Source organism: Ostrinia furnacalis, unplaced genomic scaffold (genome assembly GCF_004193835.3).
Source record: "Ostrinia furnacalis isolate ACB-3 unplaced genomic scaffold, ASM419383v2 OfSCF7018, whole genome shotgun sequence".
In the NCBI taxonomy this organism is placed as follows: Eukaryota; Metazoa; Arthropoda; class Insecta; order Lepidoptera; family Crambidae; genus Ostrinia; species Ostrinia furnacalis.
This window is the reverse complement of record NW_021137257.1, coordinates 277,842-296,453: the sequence shown is the minus strand read 5'-3', so window position 1 is coordinate 296,453 and position 18,612 is coordinate 277,842. Positions and strand designations below refer to the sequence as shown.

Sequence of the window (18,612 nt, the reverse complement as noted above, 5' to 3'; positions counted from 1 at the left end):
AGTCTTAAGACAAAATTATGTATGTAAACCCCTTTGCTTGAATTTGTGTCTGTCTTGTTGGTTGTCCTAATTAAATAAATAAATAAATAAATAATTCTGTACTTATTCCAATTAGGCAGACAGCATTGAAATATAATTTAGACATAGGTACATCTAAGAGAACAATAAAAAACAGTAGGTGTGCTTTTAATTAGCTAAAACATTACTGAGCCCAAGATTAGTTAGCTATTGTATCTCAAAAGATATTTTACGCTCGTGATTATATTATATAACTTAACTATGGATTAAAGTTAATTCGGAAAGAGTATGGAATTATGGATTTCACTTCATAACTTTCTCAAAAGTAGCTGAACTAATTTCAGATCAATCTACATCGCATTTTAATGTTAAAATGTTCACGCAGTTAGCCCGAGTCGGAAATAATCGAAACATCAAAAGATACTTGAGTACATTACAGTTTTTTTTATAAATATAGTTAGTCGCGCTTGACCATTGCCCTTACAACTTTGATAACGGTGAAGTAATGCCATGTTATTGTTTGGTATAATGAGATCTATTTACTGTGCTTTAGAAGACAAAATATTGTCTGATAAGGATAATAACATGAAAAAACATTTTTTTTTATTTCATTTATTTTTTACGTAGACAGGTCTGCCTATTAACTTGCTATCTACATCATGTTGCACATAATCCCATTTAATTTATAAATATATGAAGGTATCGAAATAATTTAATAAAATAAATATTTATTGAGTTTATGCATTTTTTCATTTATCAAATCGTTATCATAATAATAATTGATATTAATATTCTGAAATGATTGAGTAATTACTGTCTAAGATTTATCTTATTTATTTTTGGTTTTTTATTTCTATAATGCGTGCTAATTTTAGAAGATATTGGACTAATAAGATATTAGATGCCAGATATGTCCCACCAAAATGTATTATAAGATAATGTGTGGTAAATATACCTAACAATGAACTTTCATACTACGAAAATAAGTTCGCGTAGTATGCGTTATCAGCGTGTACTCTAACGATTGGAAATAGTGACGTCACAGGGGCGTGGGGTACGGTAATATCCGGCGAAGATGCGTAGTGTAGTCAAATTAATAAATATTACGGTACCGGTAAAGATACCATCAGTAATCGATCCGGTCGCGTCTCAAGCGACAGACGCACGCGCAAATAGAAGACGATACAAACAATTGTGATTGAACTTAGTTCTTTTAAGTGATACTGCGAGTGCCCACTGCACGCAAGGTGAGCTTCATATTCTTATAATAACGAGAATACTATGGAAAATGTTCAATTAAGTAGTACTTATTGTAAAATCAATCTTAAGAACAAATCTTGCCCAAAATAATATATGAATAATGCGAATAAGTTGTATATTTTATGCTCTTATTTAAAAAAGAAACAATTCTTATTTTTCTAATAAACAAAATTAAATGATAACCGTAGAAGTTTAATTAGTGCGACCTTTAATTATAGTCTTTTATGTATGTTGAATAAGCCAAAATTCAAACCATCATCATAAAAGTGATGATCATCACTATCCTACCATCCAAATACTAAAAACCTGTTCAGTATACGTTTGAATATTGTAGTTTTTATATTTTATAATATGTAGTACGTATCTACGTATTAAGTAATTAGGTATATTTTCTTCTGCGCCCTTCACAATATTTACGTCAATACACGAGCAACATGCCTTTTTGTAATAATGTTGAAATGTAGTTAGCAACGGCTCACCTGGCCTGAGTTTATTAGGTTCTCGTAGGTATGGATCATGCAGTGTTCTTGCGAAATAGCACCGATTAAAAGTACAAAAGAAGTACCTTTTTTTTAAAGAATTTAACTTAGTGTACCATATTCCGCATGTATAACCTTAGTTTCATCATTATTATAAATATTTCTGTATTGAGATCTCTTTATGCGTCTTCTTGTTAAGCATGATCAATATAATAGAATTTTAATTAGAGTTATTTTATGATAAGACTAATTCGATTTTTATTAAATACAAAATACCATATTAAATAAGCATACAAAATATCAACAACAAAACTAGTTTTTAATATGAATATACATTAGCTGTTATTATTAACTACGACGTGTAAGGCTGGGTTGCACCATCCAACTTTTACTATAACAAACTTCAAAAGTCTGCCAAACTCCATACAAAAGGCGGTGCCTTTTGTATGGAGTTTGGCAGACTTTATATATATACTTTATGTATGGTTATAGTCACGGTTAAAATAAGATGGTGCAACTCAGCCTTAACGTTAAAAAAGTTCGTATGAAAAGGTTAGTATGAGCCCAAAATAAGGAAATCCCTCAATTTCAGGATTTATCCCACACCGCACTCAGACGTATGTTTTCACTAAATTAGCCAGCCCGGGAACTGAACATGGGATCCATAGGTATCCATATCACTACGCCATTAGGCGGTATTACTTATTCTGTGGCGGTACTAGATTTTAAGCCGCACGTCGGGCCTATCGAGTCTACCAGACACCTAAGGGTTAATATAACATGGAAACAATAAAGAATTAACTTCATAAAGGCTAGGTACAGTGCCGGATATTTGCAAAATATGGTAGCGTATTGGTATTTAGTTATCTTTAATCTATAGATTTGAGTAGGGAACTGTCTGTATTGTTGCTTATACGGAATGCCTTAGATCTGCAGATACGAAAATTCGGCGTCTTCCTCTTTTTATTCGAATCGACTGTGATAATTGCTTCATGACGATTGAGTATTGTATCAATAAAAACAACAACCTGTTTTTATAATTTGCCTTCTGAATGACTATGCTAGGCGCTTTAAACTCGTGTTTGTAAAAACGTGCGAGCCCACCATGTCGTAGTTCAATTATTATTCACAAAACAAGTTTTTTTATAACTATTATTCTTGTTTGAAAAACTAGAGTTATGATTTCTTAAAAATAAAACATACAGACAATCACCATCAACCTTTATACATATTTTCAATTTTCAAGTATAATTCTTCCTAGGTATAATATTGAGCGATTGTTTCAAAACTCTTAGTTACGTATGTTATTATTTTTCTCCTTTTCAAAAGAAAAAACAGAAAAAGGTAAAAGAAAACTTGACTATAAAACTCACGTCGACTTCGACTTATTATCTTGAATTTGAATACCAAATATTTACACAGGTGAAATTGGTATCAAATGATTTCGTTTTTATTCGGCAGCAATGTTGTATTAAAAGGTAATTGCTATGCTACAGATTGTCATTAATATTAGTTGACATAAGATTTATTTGTATAATTGTGCTGATTTAGAAATTTGTTTAAAATCGATACAAAAATTAATTAGTTACCTGTAAATTACCTATTTTGTATGATGATACTGAATCTATAAGCTGTATGTTTTCCAAATAAAGAGACGCACTGCCTCTGATTCCAATTTCCAATTTCTCTGATTTGAATCGGAGACAGTGCGTCATCGCACTTACCTACCAATTCTTGTTGGTTACATTAATTCGTTTTTGCGGGAACATTGCAAACATTTCTAATTCAAAAACAATAGAAAGTCAGAATAAAAAAAAATCCAATCAAAGATTCAGTACCTGTGGCGGAAGCAAGGCCGACTGATTGGTTCTAAAGCTTTTCCATCTCATTTAGGTTGAACGGCCGTTGAGTACGACCAACCACTGGAAAATGAACCTTTTCTTAAAAACTCAAGTACCTACCTGTAGTTTTTTTAGAAAGCCCTCCGCCGACCACAGTATTGGACCTCTCTAGAACCTTTTTTGCTTAATTGGACACGAATAGTTCCTTTCTACAGACAAAAAAGTTGAGCTCTACCGTTTCACTACTGATATATCTAATTAAATAGCCCCAAGTTCAAGGTTGAATTTGATTAGGCATTACGGTTGAGGATTTAAATCGGCGCAAGTACAAATATACTTGGGTCTTAGTGTTAGGCGGGTTAGCTCACGTACGCGGTATTGGCCCGAATGCTAATCACCCGCAACCCTCTTTTTCAATCATGCAGGTACTCGAATTGCTGTGATTCATATAATTGGTGAGAAACGGGACATGCACAATGTTAAAAACAGGACTCACTTGGCTCATTAAACCAACGTACGTGAGCAAATGAGCATAACACCAAAAACGCCCTTTTATTAAAAAAAAAAAACAGCATAATTTTCTCCTATTCAAAATGATTTGTAAATTATCATAACAATGATGTCAAATAATGGTTGTTTTTCCCTTGTAGATTAATGCTCACATTACATGTAAAGTCGAGGTCAATCTAATGGCCAGGCCAATGTTTACTATTTATCTAGATATACAGTTGTTTTCTTTCAAGTATTATGAGATTTATTCATTGTATGCTTACCTACCGGAACCCTGTACTACTTCTGTTTACCCGTAACTAAAACGTAAGGTAAAAGTTGTACATTGTAAGGAGGGTTGAAATTTCCAAGTGTATTTTTCTGTGACCTAGCGTCTGAGATAAGTTTATAGTAGAAACTTATAAGTCTGAAAAAATCCAAATATGTAACTTAAATGATTACACTGCGGAACAAAAAAAATAAAAAAATCTGCGGCATCTATTTTGTTAATGGATTTGTAAATACTTGTATTAGACATAAATGGTGTGCATTTACTTTCTTTGGATTGATTCTGGTTCTTGAGATAAACGAGACACAAGAAATCAATGAAAAAAATTAAACGACCCTCCCTAAACTTATATTATTTTGATTACCCACTAAGTTTTATTTTCTACTCATGTATTAGTGTAGTTGTACTTACAACAATTTAGTAATCAGCTACTAGATCTTGAAATTAACAGTTTGTGTCTTTTAAATTAATTTTTAAAGAGCTTTTTTGTCTCAAAAATATGAGTTCATTATGAAAACCTTGCGTTTACAATCCCAACAGTTTTTGTTAATATTTGGCTTCTAAACTTACAAAAGCAAAGAAATAAGATCACGGAGGTAGTGATAAAAACCTACCAAGCATACTTTCTTATAAAACTTCCATAAAATAATAAATATTGGGGGTCCAATATCGTCTGCAAGACTCGTGAAGACTCTTTGCCATACAGGAGTCAAGCTGGACGTAAAGGACTTCAATTTGGAAGGCCAAAGATATGAACTGAGCTTTCTAATCACTAAAATGATCAAAAGTCAGCCAAATAAAAGTCCTTTACGTCCTGAAAGTCCGTTTGAATACGGAAAAAATAAATTCGATTGACCGCAAATCCGCACTCTTATTAAGACACTGTATTTGTAAACCACATAACACAAATTGAATCTGAAGCATGGCTAAGCTTTGCTTTAGTAGTCAAACAATATTTGGGGAGTCATAGAGCACCAAACTTTTCAGAATTGGTTGCTAAATTGTTTTAAAAATTTAACACATAAGGATCTAATTTGAGTATTAATTTTTTTTTAACAATAGCCATTTGGACAGGTTCTCCCATAATCTGGGTGATTACAGTGAGGAATAAGCAGAACGGTTCTACCAGAACATCAGGATAGTGGAAGAATGATATCTACGGTCAATGGGACCGCCAGATGATGGCTGATTACTGTTGCCATAATTATGGAATTTTCCTGACCAAAACCATAACATAAAAGCTTACAGAAAAAGCTTTTTGTAGTTTTTTTTTCTATTATTTGATGAAAAGCAAATATAATTTTAATTTTTATATCGTTCTTAAATAGGATCTTAGTGTAAATATTTTTTTTATACAGATTGGTGTTTTTATTTTGGTTTTTTTCATATAAATAGTTAATAGTATTTATCTCAAGATCTAGAGTCAATTTGACAAATCTAATATTTTTCTAGTATACAGCACACTAGTCGCATACAGAATTGACTAAACTACCATGCCGCAAAATGACTGTTCCCCAGTGTTATAAATAAATTGAATTATATTTTTCTAAGGATTGTGAATGGATAAAAGTTTCTGTTAGAGAAGCTTTTAGGTAAAATTAATGCCCCAGTTTAGGAGCTTTAAAATGTCGAATGCCGTTATGATTTACCGTAAAATGACTTTATTTTCTTAAAGATCCAGTTTAACTGACGTATTATGGTCGGTCACTGTAGTGATTTGGATTTGACAACGGCCGAGAGGGTTTGAATAAAAAATTAAAATAAGATAAGGAAGCAAAGGTGACTGACTGAATTACTGACTGACAAAGTGGTCTATCAGGTAGATGTTATGACGTAGGCATCCGCTAAGAAAGGATTTTACGAAACTCCACCCATAAGGGGGTAAAACGGGAACCACGCGTACGAAGTCGCGGGCGGCCGCTAGTACCTATTGTACAAAGTATTCCTTTTTCTCTACTTATATTTTATTATTGACCTTATTTGTTTGAAAATTCTCGATTTTATGTAAACGAATGTTTCCATCAATGTTCAGTTCAGTAAGTATCTTAGTAACAGTTGGTCAAATATAACTTTTACATATTTCTGTATAAACAGGTAGGTATGATTTATTCTTAAAACGATGACTGTCAGTCAATAACATGTTATTAAAAGAACTACGAACGCGCAATTATTATTCTATGAATCACATTATTTACTTACCAAGTCTAGTTTATAAAATGTTTATAAAAAATATCAAGTGATGAAGTTGTTATTTCTTAAAAGTGCCTTAGCCTTATAATACATCGCAGGTACTTTCCTAATGTGCACTGTCACTAATTGTACACAGAACTTTAGTTAACTCTGACGTGACTGATAAGTTTTACAGTAATCAGAACTCTTTTGACCCCACAATTCAATATGGTACCCGTAAGATACTGCTTTCTCCCGCTGGTTACTGGTCTAACTTCCATAATAATCTAATCTATACTTATAATAAATCTGTAGAGAGGTCAATTCTGTACATGAAATATATTTTCAAAATAACTATCAGGGGATGATTAGTGATCGATACTGATGCCAAAAATGCAATCAGTAAAATTTTTGTCTGTCTGTCTGTATGTTCCGTATAGAAACAAAAACTACTTGACGGATTTTAACGAAACTTGGTACAATTATTTTTCTTACTCCTGGGCAGGTTATAGGATACTTAGGAATTCCCACGGGCACGGGAATTAGCGGGAAAATCCTTTTGTATGAAAAATCTAAACTGCTTAAGTTAGACGCTTGAAATTTGGCATGCAGGTACCTTAGTAAACTTAAAGCTTAGTTACAACAGGATATTGCAAAATTCCCACGGGAACGGGAGTTAGCGGGAAAAAACATTTGTATGAAAAATCTAAACCGCTTAAGTTAGACGCTTGAAATTTGGCATGCAGGTACCTTAGTAAATTCAAAGCTTAGTTACAACAGGATATTGCACTTTCCCACGGGAACGGGAGTTAGCGGGAAAAAACATTTGTATGAAAAAATCTAAACCGCATAAGATAGATGAAGGGGGTAAAACGGGATCCACGCGTACGAAGTCGCGGGCGGCCGCTAGTTCCATAATAAAAATCCTAATTTATTTAAATTCTTAAGACGAATTTTTTCGCAAACTTTACAAAGGCGTGGCTGTTTTATTATTCTAAAGTTATGTTAAACTGATTAATATTTAGTTTTTTATTTGAACGTCACCACGTTTGGGTCATAAGGTTGTTAGTCGCATTATATTTACGACTAAAACTCGCTATTTTCAAGATCGGCGGGTCATGGAAACCAAGACATTTGGTTTTGAATTCGTTATGTTTATTCTTGCCCTCTTACTTACCACATCCTAGCCCAAAGATTATTTGTGACACAGCTTAGCGCGTATCTGTCGCGCCGATTGGCAGAATGGGCAGATGGTTACTAAACAATTGCACCGAATTACTTACGCAACATGGTTTTCGAGGTATTTACCATACTAATTGTAAAGCTAAGTGCGCTAAGATCTCGGATAGTTGGTGTTTGAATCAAAATGTATCGCGAATATAGTCGTTTTTGTGAAAAGTGGGCCGATAAAAATGTTCACCGTGTCAAATATTATAAGGGCAAGTAATTTCTGCTTCATATTATACATTAAAATACGTGTTAATAAGAGTGTTCGCTGTGTTATTGGATTGAAAATTGTGCTGAAAATGTTTAAATCTAGGTATATCAGAATTATTTTGGTAAGTAAGTAATTAAAATGCTTGCACGATATTAAACGTTATTTTCAAAACTTGTGTAACTTATAAAGATTCAGCAAAATGTTTAATGAGTCTTACCTACGCGTAAAAATGGTTTGAATATTTTTCTCGTTTTGCGATAATTTTCATTGATTTATTTATTAGTGGTAGCGTAATGTTGTATAAATGGGCTATCAAACACTTTTTTTTTCGAATCGAACCAGTTCTTGAGATTAGCGCGTTCAACCAAACAAACAAACTCTTCAGCTCTATACAGGGTGTTAGGTAAATGGGTATAGGCGGGACTCGAACCCACGACCTTCCGCTTGCCGGGCGACTGCTAATTAAATAAATTTTAATAACGATTAAAAAGATGATATCAATTTTCTGACTTCACCATACCATTTATATGCATATGTTAACATGGGCTAGTGTCGGCTCATATAAACATTTACCTAACACTCTGTATAAGGACAAAAAGAAGATTTTTGTGGTATTCACCTTATCATTCTAATCAACCTCCTGTTTACATTACGAACTCCTGTTCCTGTTTCATGCTTTTGTTAGAAGTTATCAGATAAAACACTGTTGTTTTTGAAAATTGTGTCACTGCTTACATGGCACGGCGTTCCTTATTTATTTATTCCTTCTTTAAACTGCCTTGGAAATGAGTTATATAAATGTTACGGTTAATGTGATAAATTGAAAATTATTAATAATAACCGGTTATTATGAATAATTACCGACAGTTGCGGTAAAAGTGATAAATTAATCACATTTAAAAGTGATTATTTAATAATTCAATCTTAGTACTAACAAATTTCATAAAAGAGAACAACATCTTGTATACGTGCTCGTGTACAGCCAAACTTTTGAACGTTTTGATATCATAATATCAATATAATTTAGCATAATAAGTTTGGAATGTTTATTGCATAATATTACTTTTCCATGATGCCTATAACATAATGTTTTGATTTAAAGTGAAAAATAGGTTAAGGTGCGGCGGGGGTGGCCCTTGGGCCACCCCTAAGCCGCCTATTTAGTTTTATACACACATAAATGACCCCATATTAATCACATTTACCAAATCATGCGGTAATTATTCATAATAACCGGCGATTATTCATAATTTTCACATTTATCACTTTGACCGTAACATAAATACTTAAGCGATATTATTAAATAAACTCACGCTAATAATATTTTAATTATTGTTTTTTTGCTTAGGCTATAGGAATAACTGTTCTTTATTAAAACTCACAATTTTATCTAGGAAATGAGTAATTTTATGGCGTCGTCTTCTGTTGTTTTTCTTATTAATCACCCGATGATTATCTTTAATTGCGAAATGTTTAGTTCTATTTATTGCCAACCAATAAACCAAACAATAAAATTACAAGTAAGTAGGTAAGGTGCATCATCTTTTGATTATAATGACAATGACAGTGAACTAGCAAAGGAGTTTTCCTTGCATTGACTACTTTTTATAAGGACGTTGGAGATGTTACTTCCTTCAGTATTATTCTTCACGTCTTCTTACATACAACTTCCGTTCGTAATTTTGACAAAAATTAACTTGCATTGTTCTAATTAATGCATTGTGAATATAGTGGTACTGAAATTACGGTTGGTCACATTTTTTCAGAGAATATAATTAATGTATTTGTAATTTTTCATGAGTTTTATAATTAGTGATTTGTTATCTTCTTTGCTATTTAAGCTTTATTGAGCAGCCAGCTGCCAGACCAGCCAGTGGGTACTTATTTTCAATATAAACATTAAGTCATAATTTGTTTTAAAAATATTTTTAATCAGAAACTCGAACAGAAAATCAAATTTATAAATAAAGGCAGCTAATTAACCAATACTAAAACTACGAACATACTGTGCTTAATATTAAAATTAAGAATATTAAGAAATTTTTATTGACTAGTTATAATTATGTATACTAAAAAGGTTGTAATGTCAAGTACAAAATAGTATACATAGGAGACGATAAGTCACAATAATAACAATTTTATCATAGGCGTAATACTAAACATCAAAACCCTGGACTTGAACTTCGGCTCTTTAAACCAATAATATGTTGGGTAATAGCTTTTGTTGGCTATATTTTTCGGCCATTGAGAACTTAACATAATATTATAATTAATTAATAATAATAATATGTTCGCCGCGTAATGCGCCGTAGTATTTTATGAATAGTATAAGTATTCAAGTGTGCAAAATCAACAAATAATGTCAATGCAAATCTTGTAGTGAAACCATTCATTGTTGTCCAATAGGTTCGCCAAATATTGTATAGGAAATGTTGCGACACAGAGGCACGCAGGCGGCCGTCACGTCGTCGGTCAGTATTCCATAAAAGTCTATACTATAAACGCGTGTACAAAATTAAATGAAAAAAACATTCATTAAATACGAAAAATACATTCATAGTTTACATAGGAATCAAATAATAAATAGTCAAACCAAAGCGTACTACATTGTAGCAACATCCAGTGCGGCGTCCATTAAAATGTTTTTAACATTAATTTTATAACGGTTATTATAAAATTGTGGCGTTTTCTGTGCGATATACTGTTATACCTATATGGTGTTCTGTAATTATGGGCATTTGAGCGTATATTTAAGAAATGTGATCTATTTTCCCAGTACTACTATAACGCATTATTGGGATTTAAAATGTGACCGTAATCGTTTGTGTACCAAATATTTGGGATTGTGTGCCCAACGTGCGTTCTTCAATATAAAACTGATCTCAGGATATTACATGGGTTGTAGTCCTCACGTAAACATTGGTCGAGTTAAACGTGTAAACCCCGTTTGTTTGCGAAGTTTTTGGGATGGTAATGAGACATCGGTGATGTTTAAATACGGACGTGTGATAAACTGCTAGCACCAACACACTAGTTAGTGGAACTCTTCACTAGTAACTGTCAGTACCACTAATGTAATAGCGTTGTTTCCGATGGATTACCGTGGCAATCGACTTTGTGGAATTCTACTACAGCAGTACGGTAAATAGATTTTTCCTTTTTTGATTATTTATTTAATGGTGAAATACTAACTGCGGGTGAATGATCCTAAATAAAGGTTATTTCAAAATAGATATGTAATTTTTTTTAAATACTTACATATTTGTTATCTATTAAACAGAAACTAAAAAAATGTTTTGAATTTGATATCATTAGTATTTTCCGGAAATGAAAGTATTTACTTTGTGTATGTAAAACATACTATTACTGCTTCCGTTTGTGATAGAGTAATTTATATTATTAATCTAATGAGTTCAATTATTATTATTTTTCCAAATCTCGGATAATATGATAAAGAGATCATTTTCCCAGCCCTCCCATTATCTTTCGAAAACCATTAAATAGACTCCGGATGTTTCAGCTGGAGAGAAAAAAAATATTCTGAAATCGGCGTGAAACTCTAGGTATAGAGTTAACTGTGATATTGTGATGCTACAGAGATGAAAGAAAAGTGTGGGAAATTGAAAAAAAATCTACTTTAGTATAATCTTGCCATAAACCATTTTTTCGAAATCGCTCCATTGTGAATCTTGTGTTATGGACTGATCATAAATAAATAATCTTTTTATAATTCAGTTCATAAAGGAATCGATGGAGATAGAAATAAAACTCATAAAAACTCTAAACAATAATAATATACTAAGATATTTATCTGTGTATTATCAAGTTATTCCTCGGGCAAATAAGGTAATTTACGAGCTAGCTAAATATCGCTTATGTTTTAATTCACACTGGATATTATAGGTATCTACACCTTGATATATTATACATCTACCTAACTGGTTTATTATGATCTGCTACTTAAAATTTGGAAAGAACATTAATTTGTAGCGTAAAAAAATTTACAAATTGATAAAAATGCCCAATCCTTGACCTTTACCTTGGCAACTCGAGTTTAACACGTCTAAGAATGTGAATGTTTTCGTGTCGAAGTTGAACCAAAGAGTTTATTAACCTCATCTGCCGCAGGCCGTATTGTTCGGTGGTGGGGCTAGCCGAACCGAGACGGGCTAATTTACTTTATCGCTGAAAAGTTATGATAAAATCTGTTTAGTCCGGAACAATAGAACCTTTTTAAATTATATTTTTTCACTTTGCTGCACATAAAATGCACTCCACGCACTTTTAAACATCTTTAGCAACTAAATTATTAATTTTAAGCGGTGTTAATGTAACAGTTAAACTGTGCCATGTGAAACCGAGTCGGCAACAGAATAATAAACTCATTTCGCAAATCAATCAACAGACAAGAAAATATCTATCACTACTTTACTTATTGAAATTGATAAATCTACCTTACCTTTACATAACAACTAAATACAATAGAAAGCTGAGTTTGGCTCTACGTTACTTTGCTTACTTGCAAACATGTTAAAAAAAACAAAACATACTACATAGAATAGGTATTAAGAAACTGTTTGATGGTCAGAGAAGTTCGAATGAGATAAAATATGACGGTTTGTCTACAATTATCAACTTGAGACATTAACCTTTAAATCGCATATCATCCGACATAATACATCATTTACTTATATCATAGTCGTATACGAGAGTACATGTTTAAATAAAGACGTGGAACTGGGAGGTGTAGCGCTGCGGTCAATTGCGGCTTTCATGGTTAAATTCAGTATCATCAACATACACAAACGAACAATGTTCTTAGCAGACATGTATATTTTTATGTAATCTCTTCCACAGATCCAATACTTTTGGACCAATTCAAGCTCGAGATGTCATACGGAATCGAGCGGTTCTTCCTGCTGTCGTACTGCCTGGCATGCTGCTGGCCAGGGCTGGGAGCCAAGTCGGACCTGCGGGTAGTCCGGCAATGGAGCGAGCTGGAATTCGAGTTCCCCAACGACACCGCGCGTCAAATCGCGACCGAGAGGCGGTATTACGTCCCTGGCAACTCTGTGCCTATTGATGTGGATGTCCAACATAGACAAGGTATGTTTCAAGGACTAGATTCTTAATCAGATATTAGTTATTTTGCCCACGACTTCGCCCGCGTGAAATTTAGCTTTCGCATTTATAATATTAGTAGGACTTAAAACTAAAAGAGTCATCTAACACTGATTTTAACTAAAACACGTGTCTCTTTTCATTAAAAAAAATTAAGATTTGACAGAAACAGGCTAATCAGTAGCTATAACGGTGTCGTGACACTGTTTTTATATTTTATGAATAATAAATAATGTACATAACTAAATGTAGGCTGTAGTTTTATGTTGTGTCGTTAGAGAATGCGGTCGATAAGGTCGCGAAAAATTTAGAATTCATTTTAATAATGATCTTTAATATCCAGGAAACTTGAATCAAATGAAAAAAACAAAATACAGTAATTTGTATTAACATTAAAATTACCTATAAATAATTAATAAAAGTTAATCTATATATATAAAAATGAAACCCGTTTTCCGTTGTCACGACATTACATGAAAACGGCTTGACCGATTTGGCTGATTTTTTTTTTGTAGTTTTCTAATACCCTGTACAAGGTTTTTACGGAAAAAAATATAAAGAAAATCTCTACGCTAAGGCGGTACGAAGTTCGCCGGGTCAGCTAGTTTATTATAAATACACTGAATATCATTATAAAATAAGTCGGACAAATAAATAACCAATTTTTCCCTTATCACATAAATTGTGTTTTCATGGTCTATCTAAAAGAAGAAGATAGTGTGACACTGACACACTTAATTCTCGTGGTTGTTATCTGTTTATTTAAATTCTTCATGATCAAGCATGCTGGCTACATGGAAACGGGCAATTAAGTAATAATACGTGTGCAATTATTTACGTAAGTTATCGGTGGTGAATCGTGATAAAATTGATGCATATCATTTCATATTATATCCGGTTTTATGTTATTAAACGTTCATATTAATAAACATTTAAATACTGTATGTATAAAACAACCTCTGATTATTTATAACTCATAAATTAAGTCCAAGCCATGCAAAGCAGAGTTAAAGTTGACCACCTTACTAAATGAAAAACAGCCAAGTGTGGGTCTATCACGTGCGCTGAGCTGATACCCAAATTATCACTGCTCATCACAAAAACTCAAGAACCTTGCGGGATTCGAATTGACGACAGCTTTTTTAACGTTTCGGATTCAAACTAAACCGACGTTCGTTTTTTACTCAAACCTCTAAAATGACTATAAGCGAGCTTATAAACAGCCTCTGTTTATTCATGATCATTCATATTTTTTTATTCTCTAGGAAAAATCCGTAAGCGAATTCGCAATACTATGTGAACTAACCTTTTATGTTGAATCGTTAAACAGCTGTAAAACTTACGACTAACGAACTCATTGTTTAGAAAAACCATAGTAATAACAAATGCTATAAATATTTTTATGCATACAGACTTACTACGTGGCGTTGACGACTATGAGGCTCTATGACGTCATTGTTATTCAATGAAAAAAATATTAAGACAATTTAAAGCCTTTTTATTGTTAGTTGATTCCATAAATTTGCATAAATCATCTTAATAAATCTACATAATGCTCATATTTCGTTCTAATGTCGCTTCTTAGATCTCATTCGAGGCAACACTTACGTTGATAGTAGCATTTTGTACAGTTTATTGCCCTGAATTTTTGTCACAACCTGAGACTTTTTCTTTGTAATCGATTTGATGTGCGTTTTCTTTGTTTAGGCTCGCAGAAATCGCGCATCTTCGTAACGGTTCCTCGGTTTGACGAAGGGCGGCCGGTGACCCTGGGCACAGTGGACGAGCTGGGCCGCATCGTTGGGTACCCTGACTACGCCTGGAACGACAATCAAGGACAGAACTGCGATGGACTTACTTCAGTCTTCAGAGTTGCTGTAAGTTATATTCCTTATCATACTTCTTGTCTACTCACGGACATTGCCCGCGGGCGGCGTGACCGGAGGGAGCGGCGAGCGTTCGGCGAACGAACGAGCAATGTTCGGTTCGCGAGCGAACATCGAAGAAGACGATCCTGACGCACTCTCTTCAACGACTTTGCACTAAACGGTCTCGATATTATTGTAAATTTATACCGAATAGACAATTAATTTTATACAGTCCACTCCTTTTCATTTATAACTTCCACTACACTCACTATCGAAGTAACACTTCTTGTTCTAGTAGATAAAGAGTTGGACCTGTGATCTTGAAGTTTTATAAAAATATAATAATAAGGTTCTCTATAAAAAAATATTCCTGCAAAATCCTGTCATAGAAAAAATGCTTCAGGAACAAACGAACGTTTTTTCCTGAAGTTTCCGGCAGCTTTCTGGAAAATTTTACGAATGTACACTACATAATCTTTTATGAACGAAACACCATAAAGAGGAATAACTTAAAAAATAATGTTGTTTACTAAATTGAGCAAAAGAAATCACTAATCACCATGTAATGATATAGGATCATTGTCCGTTATATCTGTTTGTCAAGGCCGCTCGTGATGATGTTCAAACACGTATCAGATAGTGTTTTTTTTCAAATTCAAATTCAAATCTTTATTGCGTACTAAGTGACAATTATTGTAATGGTGGAATTATTTGAACATTTTAAGTACATAATATGAACGTTTTGAAGAACATTGTGTTTTTTGTCTGCAAGATATTAGATCACTTTAGGAATTTATTGTTTTTATAGCGTATACATTAAAAAGCGTGAATTCCCCTTCTTTAGTTTCATTCAATAACTAGGTAAATAGGTCCCTACCCTAAATAAATTAGGTATATAGCCTACCCTACCCTACCCTACCCTAAATAAATTAGGTAGGGCCTAAATAATTAGGTAGCTTTTAATTTATTCCTCATTCATAAAGTAAATAACACGTTACAAGCATTATTCCGGAAAACAAACATATCTGAGAAATGTATTCACGTATCCCTTCATGTACTGAATTCAATGAAATCTTTTCTTATAAAGCAGTGGTCAAAGGCTGTTTGATATTAGTTTTAGATGCCACCTTTGAGTAATATAGTCAATATAGGTAAATGAAGGCAAACCACCAGACATTACTAGAAACAGCATTTATGTGATGCTATTTCCAATAACAATAAACATTTAAAATGTACTATGTTTGCTAACTTTATATTTATTCATGTGACGTAAACTATGTCGCATTTTCTTTAATTTTTTTATTATTTGATAAAGGACTTTTGTTTTACAAAGATATGCCAGTCCTATTGTACCTACATTATTATTCTGTGCTATTATTAAATACTATTTACAGGGTCTACGACTGATTACCACACAACATACTAGCCGACTCCGAAGTAGGTTCCCTCAGAATACTCTGAAAGATATCAACCCCAAGCCAGCCTACATATACCTAATGTGAAACTGATCTTTACTGGATGGATTTCGAATTACGTTATAATAAGTGTTAACTGACTGTGGAGAGAGTTTGATAATCCTTTTGTAAGTGTGGCCGACCTCAAGCACGTCCTTAACAAAGGGTCACTACCTATATATTTTTTTAAAGATTATTAATATTTGTATTGCACAAATTAATAGTAGTCCCGTTAGCCCCTCGTACTAAGCTAAATATGCTTGTGTCAGGAGTGGGCTCACCACAACAGTCGAGCAGCGGTGGGATTCGAACCCGCGTTCCTCGGATCGGTGACTTCAAATATTACTACCAATGTTCTTGTGATATAAGAAATCAAAATCAATGTTAGTATCGCATTTCAGATAGACCAGTGCGACCGTCTATGGGTGATGGACGCGGGCAAAATCGGCGACCTCCAGTACTGCCCGCCACAGTTGCTCGCCTTCGACCTTAACACCGACCAACTGATCTACAGACACGTCGTCAACGCCTCCAACTACATCGGAACATCACTGTTTATCACTCCAGTAAGTAAAGTTTGAGCTTGTTAGTGAGTTGCCGGCAATTGAGAGCAACGAACTCTTCTGTTTTTCCGTAACTTTAATTTAAAAATTGACAGAATGGAACCAAATCTGAGTTTATAAAAGAATTTAAAAAATATTAAAATATAGACTCGTAAGCAGAATACTAAGTACTTAAGGAACCTAAAAAAAGAGTGTTACATCTCAAGGGTTTTATTTTAGAACTTAATTGTGTTGATACATGCTCGCCTTGTGTATTTGATAAACATATTTTAATTACCTATTGCCTAATTAACGTGATTAATTCATTTTTCAGGTGGTCGACGTCAGAGGTACTGCGGGTAACTGCCAAGACACTTTTGTATACATCGCCGATGTATCTGGCTTCGGAATGCTGGTGGTCGATGTGGCCAACGACCGCTCGTGGAGGGTCACGCACAGGCTGATGTTCCCCTACCCTTCACACGGCACCTTTACTATTGACGGTGAGTTAAAATTAGCTAGTTGAAGTTTGCCTATTTGACACCCTGGTGACAGTACTCGAAGCAAGTTTTTTAGTTATCTAAAAACAGAATCTGTCCTAAACCGAATAAGCCTCCGATCGAAGAGGAGAAATCAAATTAGAATTTCTTCATTGGTGTAGGCTGCTGCAATCCAGGTACTTTTTTGGCCAAAAAGGTTCTGGAAAAGCTTGGTTGGACCTATTGCGAAAACCTGTCTGTTTATAAATTTACTTTTTTGGTGGATTAAAAATGACTTGAACTCAAAATGACCAGCAATATCAATTTGTTTCAGGTGAAAGCTTTGACCTGATGGACGGTATTTTGGGTATGGCCCTGTCACCGTACCGCGAGGGACGAGACCGTTATCTATACTTCCACGCACTGGCTTCTATTACTGAAAATGTAGTGCGTACAAAAGTACTCAGGAATGACTCCTTCATTCACGACGTCAATGCTGCTCCAGATTCAATTAATGTAAGTATAATATTAGGCACATAATTATTACAGCTTTTAAACTCCAACGAACACAGAATTAAACTTTTTTTTATATTTTTTTATAAAATTGCAGGTGTTCCCTGATGAGCGACCAAATCAGTCAGCAGCCGAGGCCATGGACGATAATGGTATCCTGTACTTCGGTCTGATGGATCCGCCAAGTATTTGGTGTTGGAACTCCGCTACCCGATTTGAACCACGAAACTTCCACAAAGTCGCTGTGAACCAGGAAACCTTACAGTTTGCTAGCGGAGTCAAAGTAGTCAAAAACCTCAAGGGAGAACAAGAATTGTGGGTCCTAACATCTAGTTTCCAGAGAGTAATGACAGGAACTCTCGACAGTAGTAGAGTAAACTTCAGAATTCACGCAGAAAAGATCCCAACATTATTAGCAAACTCCCCCTGTGGAAATCCCCCAAAGGGGTACAAGCATGGATACCATGCCAACCAAATTATTCCGAGCGGCGGATATCATCATGGACCACACAGGTATGGCGCTGTATCGTATCTTTAGAGATCCGCGCTTTATCTGACCACATGTTAAGTGGACTGACTTGGTACAACTGGCCATAAGACTTTATTACATACAAATAAATATAATTTATTTCAAGAAAGTTGAGACTTTTTA

The 18,612-nt window shown here is 34.0% G+C and overlaps 1 protein-coding gene across 4 annotated transcripts; it reads left to right on the top strand.

Annotated features, from left to right (window-relative positions):
- Window positions 1-1,093: 1,093 nt before the first annotated feature.
- Window positions 1,094-18,598, top strand: Y-d (yellow-d). 4 transcript variants are annotated; one of them, XM_028318854.1, is made up of 8 exons: window positions 9,573-9,655; window positions 10,870-11,124; window positions 12,841-13,089; window positions 14,812-14,981; window positions 16,828-16,992; window positions 17,303-17,471; window positions 17,782-17,963; window positions 18,058-18,598. In XM_028318854.1, exons 2-8 carry the CDS (start codon window positions 11,076-11,078, stop codon window positions 18,496-18,498), a joined length of 1,425 nt encoding a protein of 474 aa, XP_028174655.1. In that variant the 5' UTR covers window positions 9,573-9,655; window positions 10,870-11,075; the 3' UTR covers window positions 18,499-18,598. The 4 variants fall into 4 exon arrangements, with proteins under 4 accessions (XP_028174656.1, XP_028174654.1, XP_028174655.1 ...); XM_028318855.1 differs by lacking the exons at window positions 9,573-9,655; window positions 10,870-11,124 and adding an exon at window positions 1,094-1,265; XM_028318853.1 differs by lacking the exons at window positions 9,573-9,655; window positions 10,870-11,124 and adding an exon at window positions 7,773-7,845.
- The last annotated feature ends 14 nt before the right edge of the window (window positions 18,599-18,612 follow it).

Excerpts from the sequence above, each read along its gene's own strand:
- Y-d (XM_028318853.1), top strand. The coding sequence starts at position 7,788 with ATGGGCAGATGGTTACTAAACAATTGCACCGAATTACTTACGCAACAT. Across the intron at positions 13,090-14,811 it reads GGATGTCCAACATAGACAAG|GCTCGCAGAAATCGCGCATC; the intron begins GTATGTTTCAAG and ends TTCTTTGTTTAG. Across the intron at positions 17,964-18,057 it reads CTGCTCCAGATTCAATTAAT|GTGTTCCCTGATGAGCGACC; the intron begins GTAAGTATAATA and ends ATAAAATTGCAG.